This window comes from Harpia harpyja, chromosome 12 (assembly GCF_026419915.1).
Source record: "Harpia harpyja isolate bHarHar1 chromosome 12, bHarHar1 primary haplotype, whole genome shotgun sequence".
Classification (NCBI taxonomy): domain Eukaryota; kingdom Metazoa; phylum Chordata; class Aves; order Accipitriformes; family Accipitridae; genus Harpia; species Harpia harpyja.
In genome coordinates, this window is record NC_068951.1 from 31071549 (window position 1) to 31098900 (window position 27352).

The window sequence follows — 27352 nt, forward strand, 5'->3', positions numbered from 1 at the left end:
TTTTCATTTCTCAGGGGCGCATTTATATTTCAGGTATTTGTATGCCAGCTGCTAGCACAAAACACTTAACAGTAAATACAGATCATTCCAGCAAGCAGAAAACAGCATGCCCAAAACTGGAAGTAGAAAATAAATTATTTTATTTATTAGATATATAAGTTGAACTAAAGCCAGAAAAACACATTCATGCGTGCTGCAGTTCTGACCAAGCCCTGGTTCACTAATACCTTTCTTTTGTGAAAAGCACAATTCCCTTGATTTTCCATAACTTTCCTTCCCTCCCGCCTCCCATTTTTTCATTATTTTTCATTCGCAATTTTCTGTCTTGGCAGGCAGACAAGTCTTGTGTTCAGGACACAAACTCCTACTCCTTATTATAGACCAGTAAAATGTTTTATCTGACAAATTTGCAGTCTGTCACAAGCATTACAGGGTATTTTTTTCATTATAGATTGTTGCTGCCTTTTGTTTATCCATTTCAGGTCTTCCCTTCTTCAGATATGAACGTATCTACCAGCCAGAGCTGTGCGGAATGCTGCATCTCAGCAACACAAAAAACAAGCTCTTAAAAATCTGTCTGCAGTGGCCAGATGCAGGAAGGTTTTTAGTGAAGTAGGGCAGTTAAATACAGCACAGAGCTCATGCCTCCTAGATTTCATTTTATGTTAATGTATTTTTATAGAAAGACACTCTTAGGTCTTAGATCTTCATGCTAAATTGGGGAAATTGATACAGAAGTCGGTGGTTTGACAATCAGTTACAGATTGGGATATTCTAACAGGAAGCACAATGTGGGGAAAGGCAGAGAAAAGGGACTATTGACTTTCAACACATGACCAAAGGACTGTGTTTTCTCTTTGTGTGGATGCTGCCACAGGGAATTGCAACATTTCCTGCAAACCTCCTTTTCCCCACTGCTTTATGACAACTTGTAAGAAGTGTGTTCTCCAGGGACACAGGAAAGAGTCTGGGGGCTGGAGCCTTTCTTGTTTTCAAACCTGGAAAAATATCCATCTTTTACAGCTACAACCACTGCCCAATGGTCTGGACAACTGAGTCACCTGTGTACTCAATGTGGGATTTTAAATAACAAATTATGCTGGGATTGGTATATTATGAGGCTCCAAAGAAGTAGCAGATATGTCTAAATCACAAGGACAGTTGCTATTTTACCGAGTTTGCGTGAAAAGTGCTGTGTTGATGTCTGCTCAAGTGCTGCAGAATACGATGTGGGGGTTAAACTGCTGCTGGTAGCCACCTTGTGAGCAGAGGGCTGGCACAGGAGAAATGGTGTAATTGGTTCTTGTCACCCCAGGTCTATACATCACTGCAGGCACAGACCCGCTGGTAACTTGTCTAAGCTCCTGGGTAGGAAGAGTGTTGCTGAGTGAGGTCTCTGAGCATACAGTGAAATGAAACAGACGAGCTAATGACCAGTTCTTCATTATGTTTATATCTGGTTTCCAGTACAATAGGACCCTGATTCTCATTTGTGGCTTTTGATATTACTGTAATACAAGTAATTAGCTACAAATGAACAACAGCAATGTGTGTAGTCAAGCCATACATAATGCATGGAGATGTGTAAGGGAGCATGTCTTGCTGTTTGTATTCTCCAACCTGCCCCACCAGAATTTATTTATTATATATGGAACCAAACCCAAACACCAAAGCTGTATCCTCTCCATGTAGGGGGAATTTGTGTACAGATCAGGGATTTCATGTTCTGGCCATATCCCTGTACCAGAGCATTATCTCCAGTGCAGCACTACAACGCTCAACAGTGTTCAGATCTGAATCCAAATTTTACTACTTGAGATAATCCCAATTTAAAAATAAAACTAATGACAGAAAATTGACATAAGCCCAGGAAATGAGCAGCAGAAATATTTCCAAACATTGCTTACAGAGGCCCTGAGCCAACCCACTTACAAACTATGAAGTTTATCAGATCAACTTCAAAGGTGTCTGTGTACAATCTAATTACACTTAACAACAATGAGATAAACAGATCACCAGTATATTTTCACCCCCCAGAAAAAGACACTGAGGCAAGAATAGTAAATGATCTGGCTGGGATCTTTCAATAGTGAGTGTCTGAAGCTGACTGAGAATCAGGAGTCTGCTTCTTAGAACCTTACTCCAAAAGCCTTGGTGGATATACAAGCTAGATATATTTCTAGCTTGGGATATGCACTAAGCATCTGCTATTCTTTTAGAAAACGTTTTAAGCATCCTGAGTATGGGTACTTTGAGGCTGGCTACGACAGATTCAATGCCATTGTTTCAAAAGATTTTAATGAGCACAGCTCCACTGCCACATGGACGGCTGGATGCTGTGTTCTGCTGACAGGATGTAGGAGATCAGAACTCTTCACAGGGGGAGGCTTTTTTTTTTTTTTTTTTAATCTAGACGAAAAGTTTAAGTCTGTCAAGGAGGCAACACAATCCTTTCTAAAACTGCCTCAAAACTGTGGTGTGTGCTGGGTGCTGTTGATCTGTCATGATCCTTTGCATACGGAAATTGTGCCTGTAAATCACCCATATTTTTATTTACAGACACTAACTTAGACAAAGTCTGTGGTGACTGTAGGGAGAACAAGGGCAGGCAGAGCTTCCCATAGTCTCCCGGAAACAGCTGAGACACACTTGGTGTTTGGTGGGGACAGAGTTGAATATAATCCATGCTGCTTTAGCTGGCATATTTTGCAGCTGGTACCACACATGTCCCCATCCGGAGACAGCTCCAGGTGGTGAAATTAATGGGGTTCATGGGCCAAAATGGGACTGGCTTTCCTCTATAAATGGGGGAAGGCAAGGGGGAGCCCTGCGTACAGAGCAGGAGCCCAATTCCTTGCCAGCTCCAGATGTCCAGAGTCTGGGAGTGCTCTGGTGGGACTGTGTGACTTTATGTTCGCTACAGTTCCTTCAAGTCTTGCCCCTTTGAAGCACACAACTTGAATAGCAGAGCCAGGGAAAGAACATGAGTCCAAACTTCATCTGAAAGACACTCTTTGCCCTGAGTTTGCACTAAACTCAGCCTTTGTTGATCCCAGCCTTGTGGAGCCTGAAGACTGTTTCCTGTAACTGCTGTTTTGAAGAAATTTTTGGGGGTGTGTGAAATAGAGGCAAAGTTTCTGGCACCAGGATGAAGGGAAGCCCTGATGCAGAGAAGCACAAGGAGTGCTTTGGTGATGCCATGGCATGCTGTGACATTCCAATCCTGTCTGGGAGTCCCAAAATGCCTCACTCCAGAACCAGACTAGGGACTGCTAGTGGAGGGAGAGAAAGACCTGAAGAGCAGCGAAGCAGCTGCAGTACATAAGGATATCACCAGGGCAGCCTAATGAAAATGAGGTCCTGATAAATGTGAAACTAGGTTTGGTGCTACTCTGGGCTCCTTCCTCCTGGGACTGTCACAAATGTGGGAATTAAGGCCACGCAGAGAAAGTGTGCAGGGAGGAGAAAAGGGAAAGGAGGGAAATCTTGGCTGGTATTCAGCTATCAGTGGGAAAAGCAGAGGTGGGTGCAGAGCCAGTGAAGGAGAGGGAGGAGGATGGCACAGCAGGATCCTTGGTCTGCCGCTGAGTGACTCCCTCCCTGTGCACGGCTCACTTTCCTGCTCTGTGTCACTCTTCTTATCTGTGCAGACAGCCTGTTTTATAGGCCAGGACCAGATTTCTGCAACACAAGGCACAAAGGACCCTTGAACAGCTTAGAAGGTACCGCAATAATATGAAGCAGAAATTGCTGCCACCAGATTGGAAAAATAGAGCACTTCCAGTCAGTAATTTTGTTCCTGGTGAAGCTCCTTGCCACATGAAGCTTTGAGCTACAGCTCCTTCAGTGCTAAGTACAGAAAAGGAAGATGTTTCTCGAGTCTACTTTTAGCCTCAGAAAATCTGGGTACAATTTCCATGAAATGAGGGATGAATCTAGCTTATTCTGCATCATAGTCCAATTACCAGCTGCAGTGAAATATCCTAAAATGATGTATCTGAGGCTCCATCTTATTTCTGGATCTCGTTCCAGTTAATTCCCCCTACCAGTTTGCAGCACCTAAATGAGATGCACTGAACAGCAGGCCCTGGGCTGCCTGGTCTTTCTCCCTTGGTATCCCAGGCCAATTGCTCTTCAAAGCTGCGGCAGAACTGTTTTGCCAGTCTTAGGATGGTGGTGTTAATACTCACGTGTTATCCAGCAGTTTTTTGACACAGCCTATTCAAGTGTGAAAAGCATTTTGAGGTCTCAGGTCATGCTACAGAAATGAGAACAGTTATTTCTCCTTTTTTGCTCCATTTCTCTGTGGCCTGTTCTATTTCTAAATGCTGGAAGTGGCACTGAGCAGAAAAGACGATATCTGTTCTGCAGGAGAAAAAGAAGAGGAGTCTATTTTGCAGGAGAAAAAAAGGAAGACACTTTGAAGGAAAGAGAAAACACATGGGAGATAGGAAGAGTGCATGTGAGAGGGAGGGCACAGATTCCAGTGTGGGTGAGAAACAGTTTAGTAGTCAGATTGTTCAATCCCTATCCCAAGTGACGTGAATGTCCTCATTGGTAAGTCTTGGGCCCAGTATGGCAGAGACCATAGATTCCTCCTACGTCCCAAATAATGCTCACAGGAGGAGCTTTGAGGATGCTGCAATGTTTCCACAGAGATTTCCATTTCAAAAAGAAAAAAGATTTGGTAGAAAAACTCCTGACCAACCATAGTTGCAATCTCATTCTCATTTATTTGCTCAAGTAATCCCCAGTGCTTGATTTACGTAAGACTTGAATTAACTGTGTATTTATTCAGAGATCTTAAATTGCACTGATGTGATGAGGTAAAATTGCAAGCTGATGCAGTTTCAAGGCTATTAACAAGCATATGACAGTGCAGTAGGTCCCACTTGCTACTGAGGGACCAAGGCCCATTCAAAGGTTTCCAGAGAAGGTGGTAAAAAGGCTCCTTCTTTTGCAAGTACAACTGCTTTTCATGAAGGAGAATTTCTCTTAGCACTGAGGTGGGGCAGAGAGGTGCAGTACCTGTCAGAGACTCTTGAAGAAAATTAAAACTGCTTGCTCGATGCTGCTCTTGGTGAACAGTGTTGGTTTGAGCTTAGACACTAAATGAAGCACATATTATTTGATTCTGAGCAATTTCTGAATAATGCATGGTACCAGGAATAAAACAAACTCCAGATGAGCAAGAAGCATGGAGCAGTTAACACCCTGATCTAACAAAAACTTTCTGCAAATATGAACATTACTACAACTTCAAGCAGAGGTGCCATTAAAAAAGGCAATCAAACTGAAATCTCCATCTCTTCTGGCATTAGCTGTTTATGAAGCACTTTATGTTTCCGATAGGTGTTTAGTGAATTCAAGCAACCAAAGTTAGCTATGAAGCTGTTACTGAATGGGATTTAAATATTTTAAATGAAGAGGGAGAAAAACAATAATGTAAGTCTGTGATTGATGTGGGTGGAGAGTCAGCGTGACCATTTGGAGACCTACTGAAAGATGGAATCTGAGACAAAATGCTTCTGAAGAAACTACTGGAAGACCCAGTATTGAAATATGATGCAGCAGATAAGATATAGCTAGGAAAGCAAGCTACCCAGTCCATGAAGCTTGTGGAGAACATCAGCTTGAAAAAGATGAGGCAAGAGGCTTGGCGATGAAAAGCGTAGCTGGTATCAAAAGGTCCAGCTACTTTGCCAAGTGGTGCCAGTGATGCATACATCATAGCTGCTAGCACGTTGCACCACGCGAAAGTGAAACAAGGATACCCACACAACTGGAAATGGTTATGGCAAGCACACAGGGGACTTACAGTTGTTCAGAGGTGGACAGGGCAAAACAGCAGGTTCTGAAGTGGTTTGGGGTTCAGGAGCTACTGTGACTTCTGTGGGAGCGGTGTTATCACAAGAGGGAGCTGTCCGCCTGTATGAGATTGTCACCCCACGCAAAAACACACTTCAGGGAAATAGCAACAGGGCTCTCAAACCCTGAGAGGGGCAGGAGGCAAGAGGTCCTGAGTGCTCAGACAAGCAGTTACCGCAGCAGACTAGCATGGGAGGGCATGGGCTGAGCTGGGTTAGCAGAACTAATCCTGCAGGGCAGGCCACCAACACTGAACACTGCTAATTGCTCTTCTGCAAGTCAGATCCGGCATTATGTTAATGCTATCAGTTAATTGTTTTTATTTGTAGGTTTTGCTGGGGAGGGAGATGAAGGAAAGGTGCTTGGTCAAAGTCAGACATGGTGCTGGTCAAAGGTTCATGTGACAATGCAGCTGATCACCACGGCTCAGGCGGTGAATGAAGTCTATGTGTGTAAGAGTCGGCTATGAGCAGTATCTGAACACAATAGGGCCTGTATACCCAGCAGAGGGCATGTGCATGCAGACACATGCACTCCTACCTTTACCTTTGGGACATCATTTCTTGGATAATGAGCATTATCAGTGCCCTCAAAAGCTGCCTAAGTAGTTACTGGACAAAGCCAGAGGCTTCAGCTGTTCTTGAAATAGGCTGTGGTTTCTGTTACTGGGTCCAAACCTATCCTTGATTTTCATCCTTGTTTCAGATAAGGTCCCACTGCAAGAGGTGCTGAACTCCCATTTCTGATCAAGACTAGTGGCACAGAGGAACCAAGCCACATCCCTGAGCTCAGGTCTAAACACTATCATCTGTGTTTACTATGCACCAGGGAAACCAGCCTGTAACCTCTTCATACTGAGCTTAGTTTCACCTTCCTGTTTTTTCCCTGAACGCCTCATGCCTAATTTTGGTAGACACATTTTACCGTAGTCTGGGACTGAGCTGAAAGCTTTGTTTCCTGCCAAGAATATTGAGAGGATAATACATATCCAAGCAGTTTGCATCAGTGCCATAGCATCTGAAATGCCCTGTAGAAAGCTAACACAATATATTTGTACGCTCCCTGGGCAGGAAGACAAACAGTTCTTCCAGTGGATGCACTAAGGTAAATGTGCAATGATGGGACAATGCACAGAAGATAGTCTAAAGGGAGAAAAACACTGCAGGTTGAAAAGTTAGAAAGCATTAAAAATACATGCAGAAGAAAAGCATGTAGTCTTGACGATGGGGGAATGGATGGAGATCAGAGGTCTGGGCTCCTTGCCACAGGCTGCTTGACATCAGGCAAGTCTTCTGAGATCCCATTTCCCCTCCTACCCTTTGTCTATGTAGCTCCCAGGAGCTTCTAGGCAGGCTTGGTCTCAAGTGCAGCAGTGAGGATACTTTATCTTGGTCATTGCTTCTAAGACATACGATAAAATTACTTCATATATATATATATATGAAAACAATCTTCAGGATGGCTTATGGAGCAAAAAAGGAATAAACGCAGAATGCCTCGGGAGCATGTGGGAGGAGCAGAGTTCCCAGGCAGTTATTAATCCACTTGCAGGACAAGGCTTTTGCTGAAGTTTAAAATTAAATTTAAAAAAAAAAAAAGCGCAATTTTATCCCGAGCCAGAGGTCTGGCTCCAGCCTCCGCACCCGCCCGCCGTGACGCCGGCAGAGAAACAAGCCCCCCCCGCGGCCCCCGGCCCCGGCAGCAGGCGGCCCCCGCTCCGCTCCGGCCCGCCCCCCCCCCCCCCCCCCCCGAGCGCGGCGGCGGCGGCGGCGGCGGGCGGCTCCGCCGTGCCGCGGGCGGGCGCGGCGCGGGCGGGGGCTCAGCCAGCGCGGCCGCTTGTTGATCGCGGCGGCCGGCGCCGCTCCGCGCCTCCGGGGCCCCGCTCCGCTCCGCGCAGGCAGCCCCCGCGCCCGGGCTTGCCGCTGCGCTGCGGCGCCGCTTGCATTCTTCCATTGCAACATTGCAAACCCCTCCTTTTTTTTTTTTTTTCTCTCCCCCCTCTCTCTCTCTCCCGTTCTTTCCCTTTTTTTTTTTTTTTTTTTTTTTTTTTGCATGAAGATGGCGGCGCCTCTCGCCAGCAAGGCAGGGTCCGCCGGCACCAACAGCAAGCCTCCCTTCCCGGAGCTGGATTTCCGATCGGGAGCCAGGGTGGAGGAATTGAATAAACTCATCCAGGAATTCACCAAACACGACCAGAGGGAGTACGACGACCAGCGAGCCCTGGAGATCCACACGGCGAAGGACTTCATCTTCTCCATGCTGGGTAGGGCAGGGAGCGTGCGGGGCGGGGGCAGTGGCGATGCCGACCGGGGACCCTGGGGCAGGGCTCCCAGGCGGTGTGCGGCACCGGCGGACCCTTTCCCCGCGCCGCGGGCACGCCGGGCTCGGGGGTCCCCGGCCGCAGGGCGGGTCTCACCCCCAGGAAACTATTTTTGCCTGTCCTATCCACCCAGTCTTTAGCAGCGATGGATTTAGAAGCACGGAGCAAAGGCTGGGTCGCAGGGCTGGCCGGTGCCCGAGAAACACGCCGAACCGGCAGGGCTGGAGGCGACGCGAGCCCGACCCTTTATTGTGTTTCCCCCCAACTATCAAGGCTGTAGGAAACACAGATTTTTTTTTTTTCCCTGGACCGCTTATTTTGGTTATTGGACCGGCTGGTGCTTGTGCAGGAGCATCCTCTGAACTGCGTTTCTTGCTTAGGTTGCAAAACTTGCTGCGAGTGGAACAAGTCAGATTGTGGCAGGGGAGTCCTCATCTGCGTGAAACTTTGAATCGCGGGCAGGGATCCTTAAACCAGGATGAAACATGTGTTGGCCCTTGCAGAAATCACCTGGGCTCTGGCATGACTAAGGCTTCTTAAGATTAACAGTGGAATGACTAACAACTGTGATTCTCTAGCTAGTCAGTTCCTGATAAATATTTACATTGTTTTGACTAAGAAATCACTCACGTGAATGAGACCCTCCAGGATACGAAAGGATGCTCTTTAATATGCAGGTTGGACCTTGAAATCAGTCATCCAAGTTTGAATCAATATCTCAAACATTTTTGCATGTAAAGTAAGAACATTGGTAAACAGCAGGTGTGGCCAGTGAATGGTTCTTTGTAGCTCAGAGGTGTATATACACCCTTGAAGCACATTTGGCACAAACCAAGTGGATGGTCTACATGTACACTGTGAATAAGCTACATCACTTCTCATTCAGAAGCACAGAGCTATCCTATTGCAATAATAATTATTTTCTGTATCGAGGGGTAATCACTGTAACAGACCACTTCCTCTATAGCCATGAACATACCTACACTCACTAAATGAGAGTCTACCTGTCCAGCTGGTTATCTTGTAAGGTACCTGGATAAGTATAATTGCCTGCTGCAGGATTTGCACAATTTTGTGTGTGTATTGCTTTTTCACCAAGGGCTGAACAGGATATAGCAGACTAAATTTAGCTTGAGAACAAGGACAACAAGTTGAAAAGTCAGTAGCATGTATATTTATAGTTGCTGTTATAAATATTTTTCCCTTCCCGTTTAAAAAAAATTATGTGGTGAAGCCATGGTTGCATCAAAGCCTGCAGGATTTTTGTTATTGAAAACCTGATCCTGTGGAAGTCATCCACTATTATGATCTGATACATTTTTCAATCGGGGCTTTAAATAACTGGCTGAGGAAGCAGGGCTGGATCGGATGAAGCAAAGAAGAGTGGAGAGAAAACAGCCAGAGCAGCAGTTCTGGGTGTGTGGCTAGCAAGTAGAGAAAGCTTTATAAGATCCTGTTTAAGCATTACTAGTCTTTGCAGGGGACAGGGACCGCAGCATTTCTTCCTGCCTCATGCAGGAGAAGGCAATAGAAGACAGACAGAAGAATGGGCTGGAGTGTGCCTTGTATTTCTGCAAATGTACCCTAATGCCTTGCTGCTCATGAAAACAGGGAGCCTTAGGCTGTTTAGAAATCATGTAAATTAATGTGGCTGTCGTTGTTAATATAATGGCTGGGAGATGAGCATTCTTCAGTTTTAAATGTACAGACTAAGAACGGGGTTTAAACAAAAGCTGTATTTCTGTTTAAGTTATGCCTGGCAATTTTCAATGAGACTTGTTTCTGAATAAAAGAGACTTGAGGACCAGTACAGAAATGAAGGTGGGTTGTCTGATTTGTCTGGATTAGACCCAGAAGTTGTGTTTGTGGATCAGACCCTTCTTAGCCAGAGAGGCTCTTAAATCTAAAAGGATTTAACTTATTAATAAATAGCTCTTTCCCCTGTGCCTGATCCCTCCCATACGTACAGCTCTTATCTCTTCGGGTGATGATAGGAAAATTAAACGTAGCTTTCCTGATTTAATTACATTGGTGTGTAATTGGTGGATGAATGATAGGCGAGGAGACTTTGTGCAGATTCTCAGATGTTTGTACTCTGCATGGCTCGCCCTCTAGGTCAGATCTTTGCTTTCTGTTTATATTAACTCTTTTTCATCTGTGTTGTCTTGCCCTGGCTATTAGCAACTGAACTCTGGGAGATCTCAAGAGTTGGGCTATGATAAAATTAGGGAGAGGTACTGCTTGTCATGCCTTTGTCCAAAGTCTTGTGGCCCAAGCATTAGAATAGGACTGCAAATGACCTACCTGTCTGGTGGGTGAAGTGAGTATTTTCTGCATGTGGGCAATTCCTGGGCATCCCATTCATAGTCACCAAGACCATATGGTCTTGCTAACAACCTGCACGGAAACAACAGGTGTCTTTTGGTGCATTTGCTGGGTAACTTTCCTGTAGTCACACTGAACTGTGCCTGAGAATTACTCGTCTCTTTGACACAGGTATAACTGAGCCTCAAAGGAGGGGAGGGCTGTATTAATCAAGAAAAAGAGTGGAGAAAAGACAGTCTTGTGTTCTGGGCAGCAGGCTGGCTGGGAGTGATGGAGAGACCAAGTCTCTGCCTGCCAGTTGTGAAAGGAGCTAATTATTTACTCTCCCTGCATCTTGGTTTTTTTGGTTGGTTGGTTTTTTGTGCTTAAAGAGTGATAAAGGAGTATTTTTATCAAGTGATATTACAGTCAGTGATATTTTGATTTTAAAGCACTTGCTGCTATTGTGATGAGAGGTGCATAGCACTTATATTAAAAACCTTTTAGGGGTACCTGACCTAGAGAGTATTGTTCCTGCAGTACAAGTACTTCTAGGAAACTTCTTTAATAAATGCTACCTGTCTCTTTCTGTTCAGCACCTAAGTAAAAAAAGTGTTTTAATGCACAGATGTGCTAGGCCTAAAAAAGCCATATATTATGCTCTTGGGAACTAGAACATTGCATATTAAATAACCCCTTGAAATTTTTAGTGCTACTGCTGCCTCAAACCAGCTCATGTTATTAGGGATACTGACTCTTGCGTTTTACTTCTTAATGAGAGAAGAGAAAAGAGGAAGGTGATATGAATAAATACAGACTATACAGAGCTATTTCCTCCACTCCAGGCACACATTGGCGTTCCATCATCTAGAGCAGTTTTCAAGCTCTTCAGGTTGGTATTTTGTTTCCCTTTCCTATCATGAGACTTTTTCTTCTCTGTAGAGTCAGAAGAGGGATGCTCAGGACATTTCATGCCATTCTCTTTCCTCTCATTGCCCTCTCCCTGCCAAATCAGGGGAAGGACTGGTTTAAATTGGTGCTAAAGTGGCCTTTTTTTTATTTTTAAGGCCTCTAGTGTATCTTTTTGTCACTTCAGTGGTTGCATCTCACTTCTGTGGGAGCTGCCCACCAGGACAGGCCACACTTTGAGGATTTGCAGCCAGCTGCAACTTAGAGCTGTTGACAAGACCTTTAGAGAGCTTGTATCAGCAGCTGATACAGGAGTGATGGTGAGCCTATTCTGAGAGCATTTCCCTTTTCTCTGGTGTCTGCCCGGTGCTGAGCTGGGTGTGCTAGCAAGTGTTTGTGATAGAGACAAGTCTCATAGTGGAGGCAGAGCTGGCATCAGCAGAAGATTTCTGCTGCCAATACCAGCTTCCCAAATGGAGTGAGTTACCCTGCTGGGCCTCTGCATCTGTAGCAAGGCTTCCAGCTGTTTCTTGGACTGATGGGCCACTAAAATATGTGCAGTGGCCGTGCAGATTGCTGTGCTAAGAGCACAGGTGTCCTGACAACAGCTTGCTCTTATTAGCATCTTCTACAAGAGAAGCATTCTGCGGTCCTCCCCTGTTCCCGAGGTCTGTGTAGCTGAACAACATTAGTAGTGTGACTCTGTTGTGTGGGTTTGTGTGGCATTTTTTCTCCCTTTCCCTACCTGGCATAACTTGCTGATGAAACCTTCTATTGTAGATTAGATTTCAGGCATTGTTGGAAGTGTTACCTGTTTGTCTATGATACATCATGGAAATTCCCTGGTTTCTGTTGTGGTGTGGAGCTGATGAAATAGCAACAGGATTGGAGCGATCTCTTTAGGGTTAAGTCTTTTGTGTGTGTGCGCCTTTTCTCAAGAGAGGCCAATCATGATAGGAGCTCACTGTACTCTGAGGCCTATGTTAATAAAGGCTCCCTGCTGGCATTCCCTGTGCTGCTGAATGCATAATGCACAGCTGTTAAAAACAACCTTACTGTATTGCAGGTTTCATTTCTGGCTTCTGTTGGGTCTCCTCTCCCTGCAGGCCACATGTTTCTGTATTTGCATTTGAGGTTGGGGGGGGTTGTGTTGGTTTTTTCTTAAGGGACGGGGTACTAGGCTGGCAAAGTAGCCCTAGCAAGGCATTGGTGGCTTTTGTTTGGTTATGCTACCTGAAGTCAACCAATTTCATCTGACTGGGGATTCTTGCTGTGTAGCTAGTTAAAAAGGATCGATAGCCTCCTCTGTCTCTTTGTTCAAAGGGATTGCTGCTCAGTGTATGCGTGCAGTGAAAATAGCTTGAAAATCTCTCAATTTTTTTTAAGATGCTGGTACTTCACTTGCTCAACTACTGTTTTGAAACATTAGGGTGTGATGCAAAGTATTTAGTGTAATAGCTAGGAACGTGTCCTAAGGGCACAAATTCTCATGGCAGGCTCACCGCCTGTTCCTTCAGTCTGTGGAAATATTTGTAGAAGATTTAGGTGAATACTTGCCAAGCCCAATTATGCAATTATGTTTTAAGGGCAATTTTATAATTATAGTGGAGGATGGTAACCAGGATACATGAGTTGTTGGGTTTTTGACTTTTCCTTTTTTCTTCCACATGACTTTGCATGAATGCTAAAACATTCGGAGCAATTCTAGTCAGAAACCAGTTGTTCAACTTTCTTTTAGGCAGCTGACTATTTTTATAGGTGAAGCTAAATTAAAGACAAATACAACATTGCTCAGGAAGGCTGGATGGCCTGTTTTATTATAGCTTTGGTAATTTAGAAGATGGATGTGTACTCGGAGACCCAGAGCAGCCCACAGGCAGAGTCCAGTCTAGAGGAGACTCAGGATGTAATAGTCCTGCCCAGACTTCTTAAAGGGTATTTCCAAGCTGTGCAATTTTTTTGGATAGTTGGGATTGTCTTTTTTAATTTTTATTTGACAAATGCCAGGTTCCTGTTGGCTTTGACCACCTCCTGTACAGCTAAAACTTTTGCATCTTTTCTTGGGCCTTGACATGTACACTCTTGCTCCTGTGCACATCCCCGTCCTTTTGCTGCAAAGATGGTTTTCCCAGGCACATCTCTGAAACCCTTCCCTGTGTTCCCTTCTCTGTCCCAGCCAGACGCTAGCTGACTCTGCAAGATTGGTTAGGTGAGAAAGTGCCAGGAAGAAATGTTGTTAAGGCCAAGAGATTAGCTCTCACCTCCAGTCAAGGGGGCTTCAGTTGCAAGGGCTGCTTCAGCATGACACTGTGAACAGTGGTTGAGTTGACAACTGCACCTCCAGGCATGTCTGTGTGAGACCCTGTGGTGGCAGCTGCAGGTAGAGGCTCTGCTTTGTCCCTCGGATGTTGTACTCACAGAGCGTCCTTTATTGAGAAAAGAGGAGTGTGCCTGCATAGGAGCAAGGGTGAGAGCGCTGAAAAATGACCTCTAGGTGGATATCTCAAGTTATTTGCCCAAGTCTTGTTCTGATCACTAGTAGTGTGATGTGAGTTTAGGAGACTGAACTGTAGCTTTATTGGAACTTGCAACCATACTTCATATGTTCCCCATCCTAACTATGGATTTTATATCCAGTGAAGGTTTATGACTTCCGTTAGCACAAACCGGTCTTACTATCTGACTAACAAAAATATGAGGGTTGGCTTCTTGTTTTGCTAATGCAACTGGAAGGCAGCTTATGAGACATTAAAAAATAAATCTTTGAGCAGCAGCTGATGTTCCAATTGACAGATGCTGCTATGGATTTTGCTTCCTTTAGTAAAGAGAACTCCACTGTTTGCTTTCATTTCTACCATTCTGTTGCATTCCCTTTTACTGCAAATAGCAATTGTCCTGGACTGAGTGGATCAGTCTGCGCATGGTACTTCAGCCAACCTGACAGGTCCCCGAATCATATATTTCTGCCTTAGATAAACTTTCTGCAGTTCTTTCAAAGCACTGTTTCAGTGACTTTCTGGTTGTAAGGGAATCAACATGTGCTGTAGCATTCAGTTTAAGGAAGATAGGTTCCCTTCTCCCCAACATGTTTGACTTTTGAGCTTTTAATAAACACTTGATGCTAAGGAAGTTACAACAATCCTGTTAATGCATTATATTTCACCTGTCAGACAGTATGATTTTAATCTAATTTAAAGCATTTAATTAGAAGATTGTTAATGCATTTTGTTACGAGCCTGCTGGTGTCGAAAGTATAATTTGCATATCACTGAGTGGGGTGATTAATTACTTTAAGGTTCATAATATCCCTGTCTTTGAAGCAGCAGTGGTAACTACTTCTACCCACTCATGTTTAGGCCTGTGGGCAGAAGTTGCACAGCACTGGGTGGCTTCAGCTTGTAGAACAGGAGGTGGGTGGCATCCATTTCACCCTAAGAAAATCACTCTGCAGGTAAAACACTGAGTCAGGACACCCTAGACCTATGCTCCATTCTGAGCTGCCCCCAAATTTACACAGACCTGCGCAGGTTTCTGAATATAATGATATGTAGTGGGACCTCGGTACTACCAGAAGCCTTCCTCATCTCCTGTGCTTCAGCAATCTGTGAAAGGTGGGATGGTACCAGAATAGTGGAATATTGTGGTGTTGCTGTTCTTCATGATAGGATGGTTTAACCATGCAACCCTCTGAGTCTGAAGCTAGAAAAGGAAGTCTGTTTTTGAGAGCCTAGCCTCAGAAGTTACTTAAATAGTGAAGGCAAATAGTTGCTTTGTCATTGGGTGTTGATCTAGTGGCTTCGAGCCTCTGAGAGAGAGATTACAACCTGACCCAGTTAGGCAGTTCTAGCAAGTAATCTTATTTTATACTGAAGGGATCCCAAAGCAAAACTGGGACAAATTAGTTTAAAGAATGCACCCTGGCCACAGTCTGCATGCTGATGTAATTTGGCAGAGTAAGGCAATGCCAAGCAGTAGAAGGCAGCAGCTGGGGACAGAAAGCAAAATACAAGACATGGCAGAAGCTAGAAATCCTGCTGGGATAGCCATAAGGAATTGGCAGAGATTTTTTTTTTTTTTTTTTGTCCAATGATGCCTTCTAAGGTCATGATTTAGATGAAAAGTAGAGATTTATGTGTGGGATGTTGTTGGTCTGCTTAGATCTTCTCTACTGTGGCTTGCAGTCAGACCATGTGGAATTTCTTCCACCCACTGGTGGAGTGAGAGTTCATAAATGATTTGGTCCAGAAGTGCTGAGCAGCTGGGGAACACTTGCAGTTGCATCTAGAAATAGCAAAGTTCTTGCTTTACTGCATAGTCTGTTAGGCCATGTGCTTTTTCTGTTCTAAAATGTCTTACCTCAACTCTCCTGTTGATGTTGTAGGATCTTTTGACACTGTTCCACACCTCTGTTAGGGAAGGATGTTTTCAGTCAGTGGTGCATATATGATCTTGTTTAGAAAATCAGGTGCTGAGGTTGTGAGGAAGGAGTTGTATTAAACAGCTATCAAAAATGCAAAGACAAACATTGCAATTAGCTTCTGTGCTTTTCCCTTCAGCACTTCTACTCTTTGCATTTTAATGGATCTCTTGAAGAGCTGGTGATGCTTTGGGTGACTTCTCTTGGAAATGAATCCTGTGCTAATAGCTCTGGCTGGGCCTGATCCAGGGGCAGATGCTTGGAGATATTTCATGTTTGTTTTGTACCTCACTAATTAATGTATAACTTAGTGGTAGAACGGCAGGAAAGCTGCGTTTGCTGACACTTCATGATACAATGATTTAATCCTTTGTGACACATTCCTGCTGAGTGTCAAAGCTGATAACTCTAATCTCTGTCCCTAGCTCAGTGCGACAGGAACCTGTTCTAGAGGGCATTTTGCAGGAGCTTGCAAGCTCTTGTAGGTACTTTGCGACCAATTCGTGTAAACTTTTTTTGTACATTGCCACTCTTGAATGTGATTGTATAGGATTGCCTGGTGCACTGAGGAATCTGGAGTTGAGTGCAAACAAAGGAGCTAACTGACTGCATTCAAATAAAATAAGGCTTGTCCTGGGAGGAGGGGGGAAATACCCTAATCTCCTTTTAAATACACTTCCTTTGCCAGCTTTCAGAGTAGTGTGGTTATATTGATTCAGAGGTGCCTAAACCCACTGCTCTTTGTTATATATGATTCCGAAGCCTGGGTATGGATGCAGATCTGTACACAGGGATAGCTGTGCAGCTACTCTCCAGTGGCTAGTCCTTGTGATACAACCAGCAGAGCCTGCCTCTGTTGCAGCACGGACAGTGAATTGCTGTTTATTTTAAACTTTTGGTTGAATGGTATTCATAAAACAATTTGCAGCTCTGCAAATAGAGGAGGGAATGTCACTGTAACAACACTTCAGGGGCTCTGTTGCCTTCTGTCTCTGAAATTTGCCTTTTGAAAGTTGCATACAGTGTGCTGAATGGCAGATCAAGTATTGATATTGGCCCCTTGATATTAGGCCCTCAAAGCTTGAGTTGCTGAAGTGTCTGTATTTCATAGACAGTAGGGCAACCGTGTGCTAAGCAATCAGTAACTTGAGGAAAATAAGAGGAATGCAAGTCTCTCTGCAAGTGCAGCATGTCTCTGAACAAGCTGTACCTTCTGAATTAAATGCTCGGTTTTTTTTCCAATGTGAAAGCTGTAGTGCACACCTAGGTGCATTATTGAGAAAAATGATCTATTACAATTTGACTGAGTATGTCAGAGGCTTGCTTTATGTGCTAAGTTGTCTGTAAAAGCTTGACCCGGTACCCACAGTTCTTCCCAATATCCTGTGAATTTTGTGAATGTGCAAAGCATGCAGTCTAGGCAGCAATGTTATACTGAAAATAACCACTTTGACACAGGCTTGTATTATCAAAGAATGACTATGTCTGTGCAGTTATTTTAATTATGTTCAGGAGGGATTCATATGTGCCATATAATCACTTAGCAAAGCTATTTGCACATTATCAGAGCTGCAGAGTTAAGTTACAAGTTAGTCTGGAAAATCAAAGTTAAAAAAAAAGTTATTTGATCTTCTTAAACCTAAATTCTGATTCTGGGAACACAGGGCACTCCTGAGTTAATTTAAAAACTAGACAATCCCTCTCACTCCTTCACCCAAGCCACAGACAGGAGGTTTAGAATCATCTTTTTATCTAAGCTGCTTCTTAACAATGCAGGTAAAGAAATCGGTGTCTAAAAATCTGCTCTTACGCTGAGACCAGTCTTGTAAGACATCGCTTGTGTATATGAATCACTCTATTGTGCTAGTGTATGTCACTCTGAGTTCTCAAATTCTTTAAAGTAACCCTTTCTTTACCTTGAAATGTGTACATGCCTTTAATTTGTTTATGTTCTGTCTTACTTTGCCCCAGACAAATAATTTCGGTGAAAGAGATTTGCTTTTCAAGGGCAGTGATGACAGTGCTTTGGAGTGTAGAAGAGCGCTGTTGAGAAGTGATATAACCAAGGTTTGCAGGTGGAAGTTTCATCCCTTCCCAGCAGAGCTGTTCGACTGTGACAGGCTTCACTGGGCTGAGGCCAGCCCTGCTCGGCGAGGATTGTAGGAGCCCTATGGAAGAGGTTTCTGTCTGAGTGAGACAGGATCGAGGGAGACAAATGAACAAAATCCCCAGACCCACAGCATGTTGATAGACCTCCTGTTGTTCTTAATTCGCGTCTGTAAATGGCGCTAGTTTCCGCTGTTGTGCACCAAGACAATAATAAATAACAATCCTTAGCGTTTATATACCACTTCACGATTTTCAGAGTGTTCAACACACATTAACTAATTCAGCTGAGATGCAAATATTCTGTGAGCAAAGCTACTCTTCTTGCTGCCCAGGGGAACCTTTGGTTACAGCTGGACCAAGCTTTTTTTTTCCCCCTTAACAGGAGCTGTTGGCAGCAATGTTCTATACAGGGACAGGGTCTACCTTCCTGAAGTTTTTAAGCCTTTGCATGTACCCCTGTTTGCACAGGAATTGGACTACTCCCAAGTGGTATGTGGTACTACTAAGAAAATTATGCAGGAGACTTGCCTGTACATTTTGTGCTGCAAATATGCAGACCCACAGTTAACAGATTTGTGGTTTCAGAAGCTATTGAGTTAGCAAAGATGTTGATGCATTAAGTGCATCTTTCTGTGCTTGCATAAGGTGCCTTGGAGGAACAACATCTCCAGTGGACCTCAAGCTCAGGAGGAGAATAAACATCTGTCAGTTCTGACTATACTGGATCGTGAGACCATGTGCTGAAGAGAATTAAGGATGCTTGGTGGACGGCTTTGGTCCACGTCTCACTAGATCCAGCACCTGCTAGAGCACCAATCTGTCTTTTGGGGCAGAAGAAAGGCCAACAGAAGGCCTATTGCCAGGCAAGAGATGTGTTTTGAGGGCAATTACAGACATTATGTCCTATTGTTCATAATGCTGAATCCCAAACATGGAGCAATACATGCATTGGCATGTATTTAATTTGTCTGGCATTTGACTCACTTTCTGCCTTGACATTTTGTGTATGTGTGTAAAGCTGGTGAGAGGGAGTTTGATGCATCTCTCTCTGTATCTTTGAGCTGGGCAGGATTGGTTCTACTTTTCATTTGTGAGAAGAGCATCTCTTTTTAGCATTCCATTAGGGTGACTAGCATAAGCATCTTTTTTTATCAGGTCACATAACCTGGATTGAGTGGTTTACCTTGGAAATAACTATTTGGTGGTCTTTGTAAACTGATGCCTGGTGCTGTAGAACTGCCCGCATACTTTGTAGCTATAACCGTCTTTCTAATCCATGAGGTTTAGTTATCACTAGGTGGTGGCACTTCTGGATTGCCTCTTTGTCTAACCTTTTGGTAACTTTCTTTTTTAGAAGTGATGCCTGCAGGTTTGACCTCAAACTGATTCTGAAAGAACAGCAGATTATAATTTTCATATAAATGGTTGTATGAACAGGAACACCATTAGCCTCTTAGTGACCTAATTACGCAGGGAGATAGCAGTGCATTCTGAGATCAAAACTCTCATCTTGCTATAGCTTTCCCTTCAGCTAACAGTGCATGGGAGAAGACGAGAATGTTTCTTGCAGGTGATGATTTCTCTTTCAGTGGCTTTGATATCCTCATTTTCTGTTTGAAGTTAATGTGCAGATTGCTAGGTGGCGTCACTCAAAGTGACTGACTGAGCTGCTGTTGTATGTGAAGATGTCTCCAAGACAACTAATTTCCTGGTCAAACAGCACGTCGGCTTCTGCTACAAGACATTTTAAGGGAGCTGGTCAGCTGAAGGAGCAAGACATTTTAAAGTTTATTATTAGCACCGTAGCTGCCAAATACAGCTCAGAGTCTAAGGCCGAAAATGTTCCTATTAAACACTGCAAATTAATAGCTTAAAAAAAAGGATTGTGTGATTTGACTAGCAAACTGATTTGTCAGAGAACTTCTACCAAATAATAGGAATTAAATCTCTACCTTCACAGTTCATTTTCTTCCATTGCTATATGTTTTCCTATGCTGGAAGCCTAGGGAATTCAGGGACCTTCTTTCACTCTTACATTTTGTTGTTTTATGTCCAGACTTCCCTGCTACCTTTCACCTCTGCTTTTTTAGTATTAGTGTGCCATATTTTTTCTAAAATATACCCCAAAATCAAATGTTTGTTTCCATTTCTCTTCTGCTGTAAAACTTGGAAAGGTTTAGTGACTCCTTCCTGTTCTGAAGTTAGGATAAAATAAGCTTGAAGCATTGGATTTTTTTTCCCCTCTTTTGTCCCCTCCTCCCAGTCTCCTTTGTCTCCAGAGGAGCAGTGTTGCTGGACAGGTGTAGAGCACTTACAAGTATTTTTCTTCTGCATTTCCAATTTTTTACTTTTCTTTATAAAATACTCTTATGCCCATCCTGTTTCAAGGGACTCAGTCCAAACCGAAATCAAAAATACCCACATTTTTTCCTGCCTTCCTTGCAAGGCTTGGCTGTACTGCCTAGCTGAACAAACCCCATCTTTGTCTTTGCTTTGGAATAAGAAACAAGCAGGCTTGTTGATTCCTGCTGCATTAATGCTATCCTCCTCCCTCATGCTGATGTAGTGGTTATCAGGGGGGTAGGGTGGAAGCTGCTTGCTGCTGTTTTCATGAGACCTCCCAGGAGGCTGGTGCAGTGTGGATCTCCTGCACTCTGGCCCCAGACACCTTACAGCACTTACTCAGGCTGTAACGACTGGAGGAACATAAGCAAAAACTTCTTTCTGCAATAGTGGGTGGAGAGAGGACGCTGAGGGTGCTATGCTGAGAATGCTTGAAGATTTTCAAATGAAAGTCCAGGAGAGACAAGGAACCATATCCATGCCCTGACCTCTGTCCCATGGCACATCTGAACCTGAACTCTCAGCTAATAACCCCTCAGCCACTAAGCCGCCTTCTCTGAGCATGCCTGCATTCGGTGGGGAATTTTAGGAATGTGGACTTCAGCACCGTGTGGGGTTGCTGCTGCTCACCCTCTGTTCAACCAAGAGCTTTAGAAGCTGCAGTGAGGTTGGTGTTGCCACGGTAAAGCCCCATTGTGGTTGTTTGCAACATTCTGTAACTAAAGATTTATTTTCCCGGGTAAGTTTCCATTAGAACAGCAGGAGCCAACATCAAAGAGCTGGACAGAGGCCTCTTCCCTTCCGTGGCACAGCACAGCTTCACTCCTCTCCCTTCACCATCGCCTCTCCTAATCCCTTTGTTTTTAAGGTATTAAAACTTTAGTGACTGGGATATCGACGAGGCTGTAGTTAGTGGCGTATTGCCCCAAATTACAGGGGCAATTGATCTAAGGAGGTAAGAGGAGAAAGTCTGTGGGAGGATGGAGCTGGTATCACTGATGCAAACCTCTCTCTTTTTATGTCCTCTCCGTGCTGAAGCAACCCCATCTTTAGCCTCTGGCTACTTGAATTGCTCCTGTCGGAGGACGTGGGAGGTCTGCTATTGACCCATATGGGAGGAAGGTAGGAACTAAGCTGGTCATACAGGCCCCACTGCCTGCTTTGCTTTGTCCACAGCTCTGTGTCCTGTGTTTCTTTGCTGTGTGTGTGTCTCACACAGCAAGGCAGCTTGAGTCTGTGGGTTTGTTTTGTAGCAGGTATGGTAACAAAGGGTGAAGGAATGCACTCCTTCGCCCCTGTCTCTGCTTCTGGTAGATGGTAAAAGGTCCTCCTGTTTGCTTTGAAAACCTGCTGACAAAGGAAGGCAAAGCAATTTGTGTCCTCAGCATGGCAGAACAACCATGTGACCAACATCTCTGAAAGATCCCAACAGTGCATCTTGGCATTCCATCCAAACTCTGTTTGCACGGAGTTCCTACACATGCAGGTGTTCTGTGCCACACTTGATAACTAGGCAGTGATTCAAGCTATTTGAGGTTCTAAGTGCAGTCTTAGAAGCAACCCAGACCCAAATGAGAACCCAATGTGATTCTGGAGGAAAATGTAAGGTTATTTTTAGGGTTGTTGCTATTCTGTTCTGCACCAAGGAGGATAATGCTCCAGTTTTGCACTACAGGTGAGCATTGTTCTGCCTTATTCCTCATTTCTTGGTCCCATCTATTTTAACTGGCAAATGTTGGTTGCTTGAGTACCTCCTTTCCTGACCCCGTGTCTTCTCATCTAGGTGCTGGACAAAGATGTGGTTTGAGACAATCCAGGGCTTGTGTTCTCTACAAAATACACTTGAAATCGTTCCTGGTCACCTTGCAGCAAATCTATTTCTGCCCTGCTGATGGCCTGGCTTGCAAGCTGAAAATGTCTAGATAGAATTTATTATGCTCTGGCCATTAAATTTTAAACTGCTTTTAATGGTAGATGTTAAATCACTGCTGTCCCAGTTCCAAGCTCTGTGCAAAATTTCTGAGTTCTTGGGAAGGCATTTCCCCTGCCAGCAACCTTTGGTTTCCGAGAAGGACAACAACAAGTTACAGGGCTGTTCACAGGACAAGGAAGCAGTAGTTTGGTGAGGGACCTGTATGCTGGCCAACGTCCAGGCATCTGTCTGGCTCTAGAGAGCAGAGCCAGGCAGACCTGATATGGCTGCGATGTGAACGAGAGACATTTGTATTGGTGTCTGGGTGCAGACACTCCACTGGGACAGAGTGATTGAGTGGCTCTGCTCTTGGCTTTGTTCCTCCCCGATTGAAGCATCTTTGAAGCAGCAAGAAAACTGAATTTCAGTGTTTCAGCACTGAGCTGCTTACAGCAAGCTATTTCATTTTTGTACATATTTAATAAATACTGAACTGTTCAGTGTTGTCACTCGGTGTGGCTTTGTCCCTTGCTGCTGGCAGCCTATGTATAGATTTCCCTTGAGACAGGCGAAACATAGCCATGAAGTCCTATGACTCAGTGTACAGTGCAGGCTGCTTCCTTGAGTATGACATGAGATGCACACTCTTCTAGCTGAGGCTGTTTTCTGTCACCTTTGCCTGGAGAGCACTAAAAGCACTAAAACAGAATCCAATGTTTCTCAAACCACTTAATAGTCTTAAAGCCCATTTCAGCTACTTGCAGAGACAGCTGTGGCAGGTGGGCAGGAGATGACTTCCTTGCCAAGAGAGGGAGATGTCGCCTTCTGTGTTGCATGTGTTTGCAGAGGAGGCAGAGAGCCACCCGGGGCTTCCCACTCTCAGGCCTATGCATTTCACACTGCTTCATCTTCCACACAGTAGCCTGGCACAGGACTTTCCTTTTCATCAGCAGGAGTACTATTTAGTATATTTTGCTTTCTTTATTCCAAAGCTGGACATCATACAAAATAGTCATCCAAGACTAGGCTGGTGGGAGATGTTTGAGATCAGCATATCAAAAAAGGCTGCAAAATTTTACAGTATGCTGTGGCAGAGTTTTCCAGGGCTTGTGCTTGACTGAAGCAGGATAACCCCAGTCCTCAACGCAGTGTTTAAAACCACTGCTCATAGCAGTGTTTGCAATGATGGCAGATAGAAGCAAAGCTCCGGACCAGAGTAGCCAGGAGCTTAAGGCCGTCTTGTATGTGATAAATTTCCTCTTCTGGATACTCTCAGTCTGGGGTTATTTCACTTTGCTTACAGTGGGAGAGGCAGGCTATCATCAGTAGAGACTGGTGATACTGGACCAGGGTTTTAAGCAAAACCACTTTCAGCAAGAATGCTTCACCTGAGTGGGTCTGCCTGTCTCAAGATGAGTGGAGGCTCTGACTTTTTCTGTGCTTATTCTCACACCTGTAAAGTTTGAACAGACCGTTTTAACGGCGCTGCCGTATGGCTTCTTCCTATATTAGAAAGGAAGGTGCTGAATATGGACATCCCAGTGTGCGTACGTCTGTCTGTCTGGACCTGTCCCATCAATTAAACAGGAGCTGACGTCATATTTGAAGGTCAGCTGTTTTATAACCTAATATTACCATTTATTTTCCTCTGGGTTTATTATCTCCCTCCAACCTGCAGCTCGGCACCATCTGGTGCAGGCACACAAGGGAGAAAGATTAGAGGAAAGTAAAGCAGCTTTGTTCACTTCCCCCATTGCTTCCGATGTACAGAGGAGTCGGCAGTCTCTTACAGTATTGAATTTTAAGTGGTGGGAAGGGCTGGATCCTGTTAGCTGTCTAAGGGAGGGAGAGATAGTATGTGCTTACCAGTGATCTGTCAGAAGTGTCTCATGATTCCTAAGAGACTTACTGTGACCACAGAGTGCACTTCGCTGCATTTTATTTTATATTTAAATAGTCTTGGGTTTTTATGACCTTTTTTTCCCAGCACCCACATTTTCCTTACCTGTAAATTGCCAGAAGTGCTCCTAAATGAGGTACACACACAGTGCTAACCCAGACTACAGTCTGCTTTGGTAGTGAAGTGCTGTGAACACCTGAAGTGCATTTATACCCCACAGAGCCACCAGACTGACACACAGCAAGCGTATTCTGCCACACAGGGAGAGCTTCATCTTCCGTGGTTGCATCTGTCTGCACAGACCAAGGAGTTGCATATTTACTTGTCCAGCCCCAGCCTATGGTGAAAATGCACCAGTTGTTTCCATTTCATGGGCAGGGTTGGGTTTGCACTCAAGCTTTGCCCTCTCTCCCATCCTCCCTCCCTCTTTTTCTCCATCCATCTGGAGGTGTGATTGCTTTCTGTCCAAACTGCATGGTGATTGTTTTCTGTAAAAGCAAAGCTCTTTTCTTTCTAATAATAAAATGATAATAATTCAGGAATGCTGATCTCCTAGGCCAGCAGGATTACTTGCAAACTGACATCTTGTTGCTTCGCTTCAATGTTGCAAATTTTGCATTTGGGCTATTTTGAAACGAAATGTCTCTACATATAAATAACTATTGTATTTAGCTGTTTGGAAAGGATAGCTAATTGGTGCACGCTGGTTGGATACGAATATACAAGCCAAGTTATGAAAACATTTGCCTGACTGTGATTCATGGTATGTATGTGGCGCTGTATCATAAGGCATATAAGGTGCATATAGGCTGTTTTTTGTCCACCTTTTCTTTGTTGCTGTGTAGCATTCTTCTAAACTGTGATTTTTTTCAGGTCAAGGACACTTTGTACAAATTCCTAATTACTGGAGGGAGGTAAGCTTGGAGGCTTTTGGGGAGGTTTATTTTTATTTTTACTTTTTTAAGAAAAAAATAAAATTAGTTTCTAGCCCCTTCCATTATATGAAGAATCTTGAACTAACAACGGTAGACATTCAAAAGAGGAAGATTTATTTGGAAACAAGGAGGGAGTTCAGGGTTTTCCAGTGCTTTAGGTTTCGCTCCGATTTGTAACAGAAAAGCGTTTGTCTCCTTTCACACATGTTCTGATGCAGTTCTTTCCACTGTAGTCTTTGAGGACGGGATTGGAATTTTTCCTCTTCTAAATCAGTGTAATGTACAGTGTTTCTTCAATATTTGATTCAGCTTTTTCTGTACCCAGCATCTTGATTTATACAAGGTTCTTCCTAGGGAAGATCCATAGTAAATGGAGCAATGGTTCCTGCATTTCTTGACAGGTTTGTAGATTTTTAAAGTGCACTTTTCAAAATAGGGAGACAAACTGAACTCTCTGCACATGACAGTGAAGAGTTGGGAAGACAGATGCACACAACAGAGGGCCTGACCAAGTCACCAGAATCTTCTTAATGTGAAACTTTGCCACCTTGAACTGAGCTTGAAGATGGTACTAGAGATTCTCATTTGCAGCTTAACTCTGAAACCAATTGTTGTATGTCCTTCTAATTGCCTAGAAAGGTGTTTGCTCTTCCCCACCCCCCATTTTGTTTTTAAGACCATTCTTGAAATAATTTTGATCACTTGGTCCACAGCAGTTTATAGCACATTTTGTTTCCTGTCCAGACTGGCTCAGTTTTGTCTATACCTTAGCACTATATAAGTAAAAAAACCCCTCTTCTTTGTGCTAGCTTTCCTTGAGGGAAGACTAGATCTAGGAGACACCAAAATGGTGGTTGAGGAGGGAGAAGGAAAGCAAATGGAAGGTTTGACTCTTTTTTGCAAGTTTGCTTAGTTGTTTTTAGTGCCCAAGAGAAAAGGAAGGAGGAATTTTTTATTATTCAAGTCATAATGTGGCCTTTGCAACCCAAAATGCCCCTAGACATATCACTTTTGTACTTCCAGTGCACGCACTGAAAAGATCTCTCACTTCCCTTTTCAAGGACAGCATAAGACAGCAGTGCTTGGCTTGGATCATTGTGAAATCCCCTTATCTGCCTGTTCTCACTTTATTTTTCTTCTAACTCTTGGCTTCATTGGTATTGAAAGCATGTGGCCAAGGTTGATGAGGACAAAACTTAAGCTATGGTCAGTGCCTGCTTAACTCTTTGCAGCTTTTCTTTAAGGAGGAGTGTGAGTGAGCAAAGTTATTAAATCTCTCTCTTTTTTCTTTGTTTTTCTTTCTGTCCCAGTGCAGCAAGGAGTTTTAATCAGCCTTTTGAAGAGCTGAGAGCTCAATCACTGATCTGAAATGGTGTACTGTGCCTGGTGGTACTGAGCACTCTGCAAGGAGCTCGGATTCCTCCATCTCTTAGTCTTTTCTTCTGGATGTCAGGAGATGCATGCGTCTTAGGATTACCACGGATGAGGTTGTACATGCCAGATTTCCAAATGTCAGGCTTCAAAAATGAGGCAACATGATAGCTGGCTTTGCTACCCAAGATTTCTGCCCCAGAAGAATGTTCTGCTGACAGACATCTTCATGTAGCTCCTGGTGCTGTGGCCAGAGAGGCACCCACACTGTCTGATGAGGTCTTCGCAGGGAATGAGCCAGCAGTACTGTTTCATCTGATACACATCCAGCAAAGCCATCCCACAAGTGTCAGGTTAATGGTTGGCAGTAATACTTAAACTAGCATGTCATGTTGAAACAGAGGCTTTTGGTTTATATTGCTAGTACCTCTAGGAGTTCTTGGTTGGTGACAGAGCCCTATAGTACTCAAGTCTGTGCGGAGATTAATGGAAAACCGCAATCTTTGCTTTGAAGATGTCTTTAGGATATAAGTAGCAGAAGCATTTCAAGTAGTCCTGTGCCTTCTGCTACTTTGTTAACTTTCACTTTCATTGGGTTGTTTTAACCACTGATTGCACTGGTTGCAGTTGCTCGTTTTTTTGATTGCTCCTCTTTGCATCTCAGCAAAAATCCCTGCTGATCGTCTTTCAGGGTTTGTCTTGTTTCTGGAAGTTCCCCTGTTGAGGAGCTTGGCAGGGGTTTGCTCACTGTCTCTGGCAATAATTGAGCTGGTTTAGTGAGTTACAGAGAACAAACTGGATTGATTTCCCTTTTGCAGTCTGGACTAGAAGAGCTGATTCCCTTGGTCTGCTGCGCGCTCAAGGCCACAAGCCAAGCTGCTATCAATTTTACCTTCTCCTCCTGTGAAATTGCTAAAGAAAAGATGCTTTCCAGATCACGTGCGTGGAACAGATGTGGCTTATA

The 27352-nt window shown here is 44.1% G+C and overlaps 1 protein-coding gene across 2 annotated transcripts in view; it reads left to right on the plus strand.

The window, feature by feature from the left end:
• The first annotated feature begins 7907 nt into the window (after positions 1–7907).
• The window catches only part of MB21D2 (Mab-21 domain containing 2), a 61654-nt gene continuing 42209 nt past the window's right edge, over positions 7908–27352 (plus strand). Inside the window, exon 1 of one of the 2 annotated variants that reach the window (XM_052804365.1) lies at positions 7908–8131. In XM_052804365.1, coding sequence (XP_052660325.1) covers positions 7921–8131 — 211 coding nt within the window. In that variant the 5' untranslated portion in view covers positions 7908–7920. The remainder of the gene's footprint in view (positions 8132–27352) is intronic. The other variant, XM_052804366.1, reaches the window with a different exon arrangement.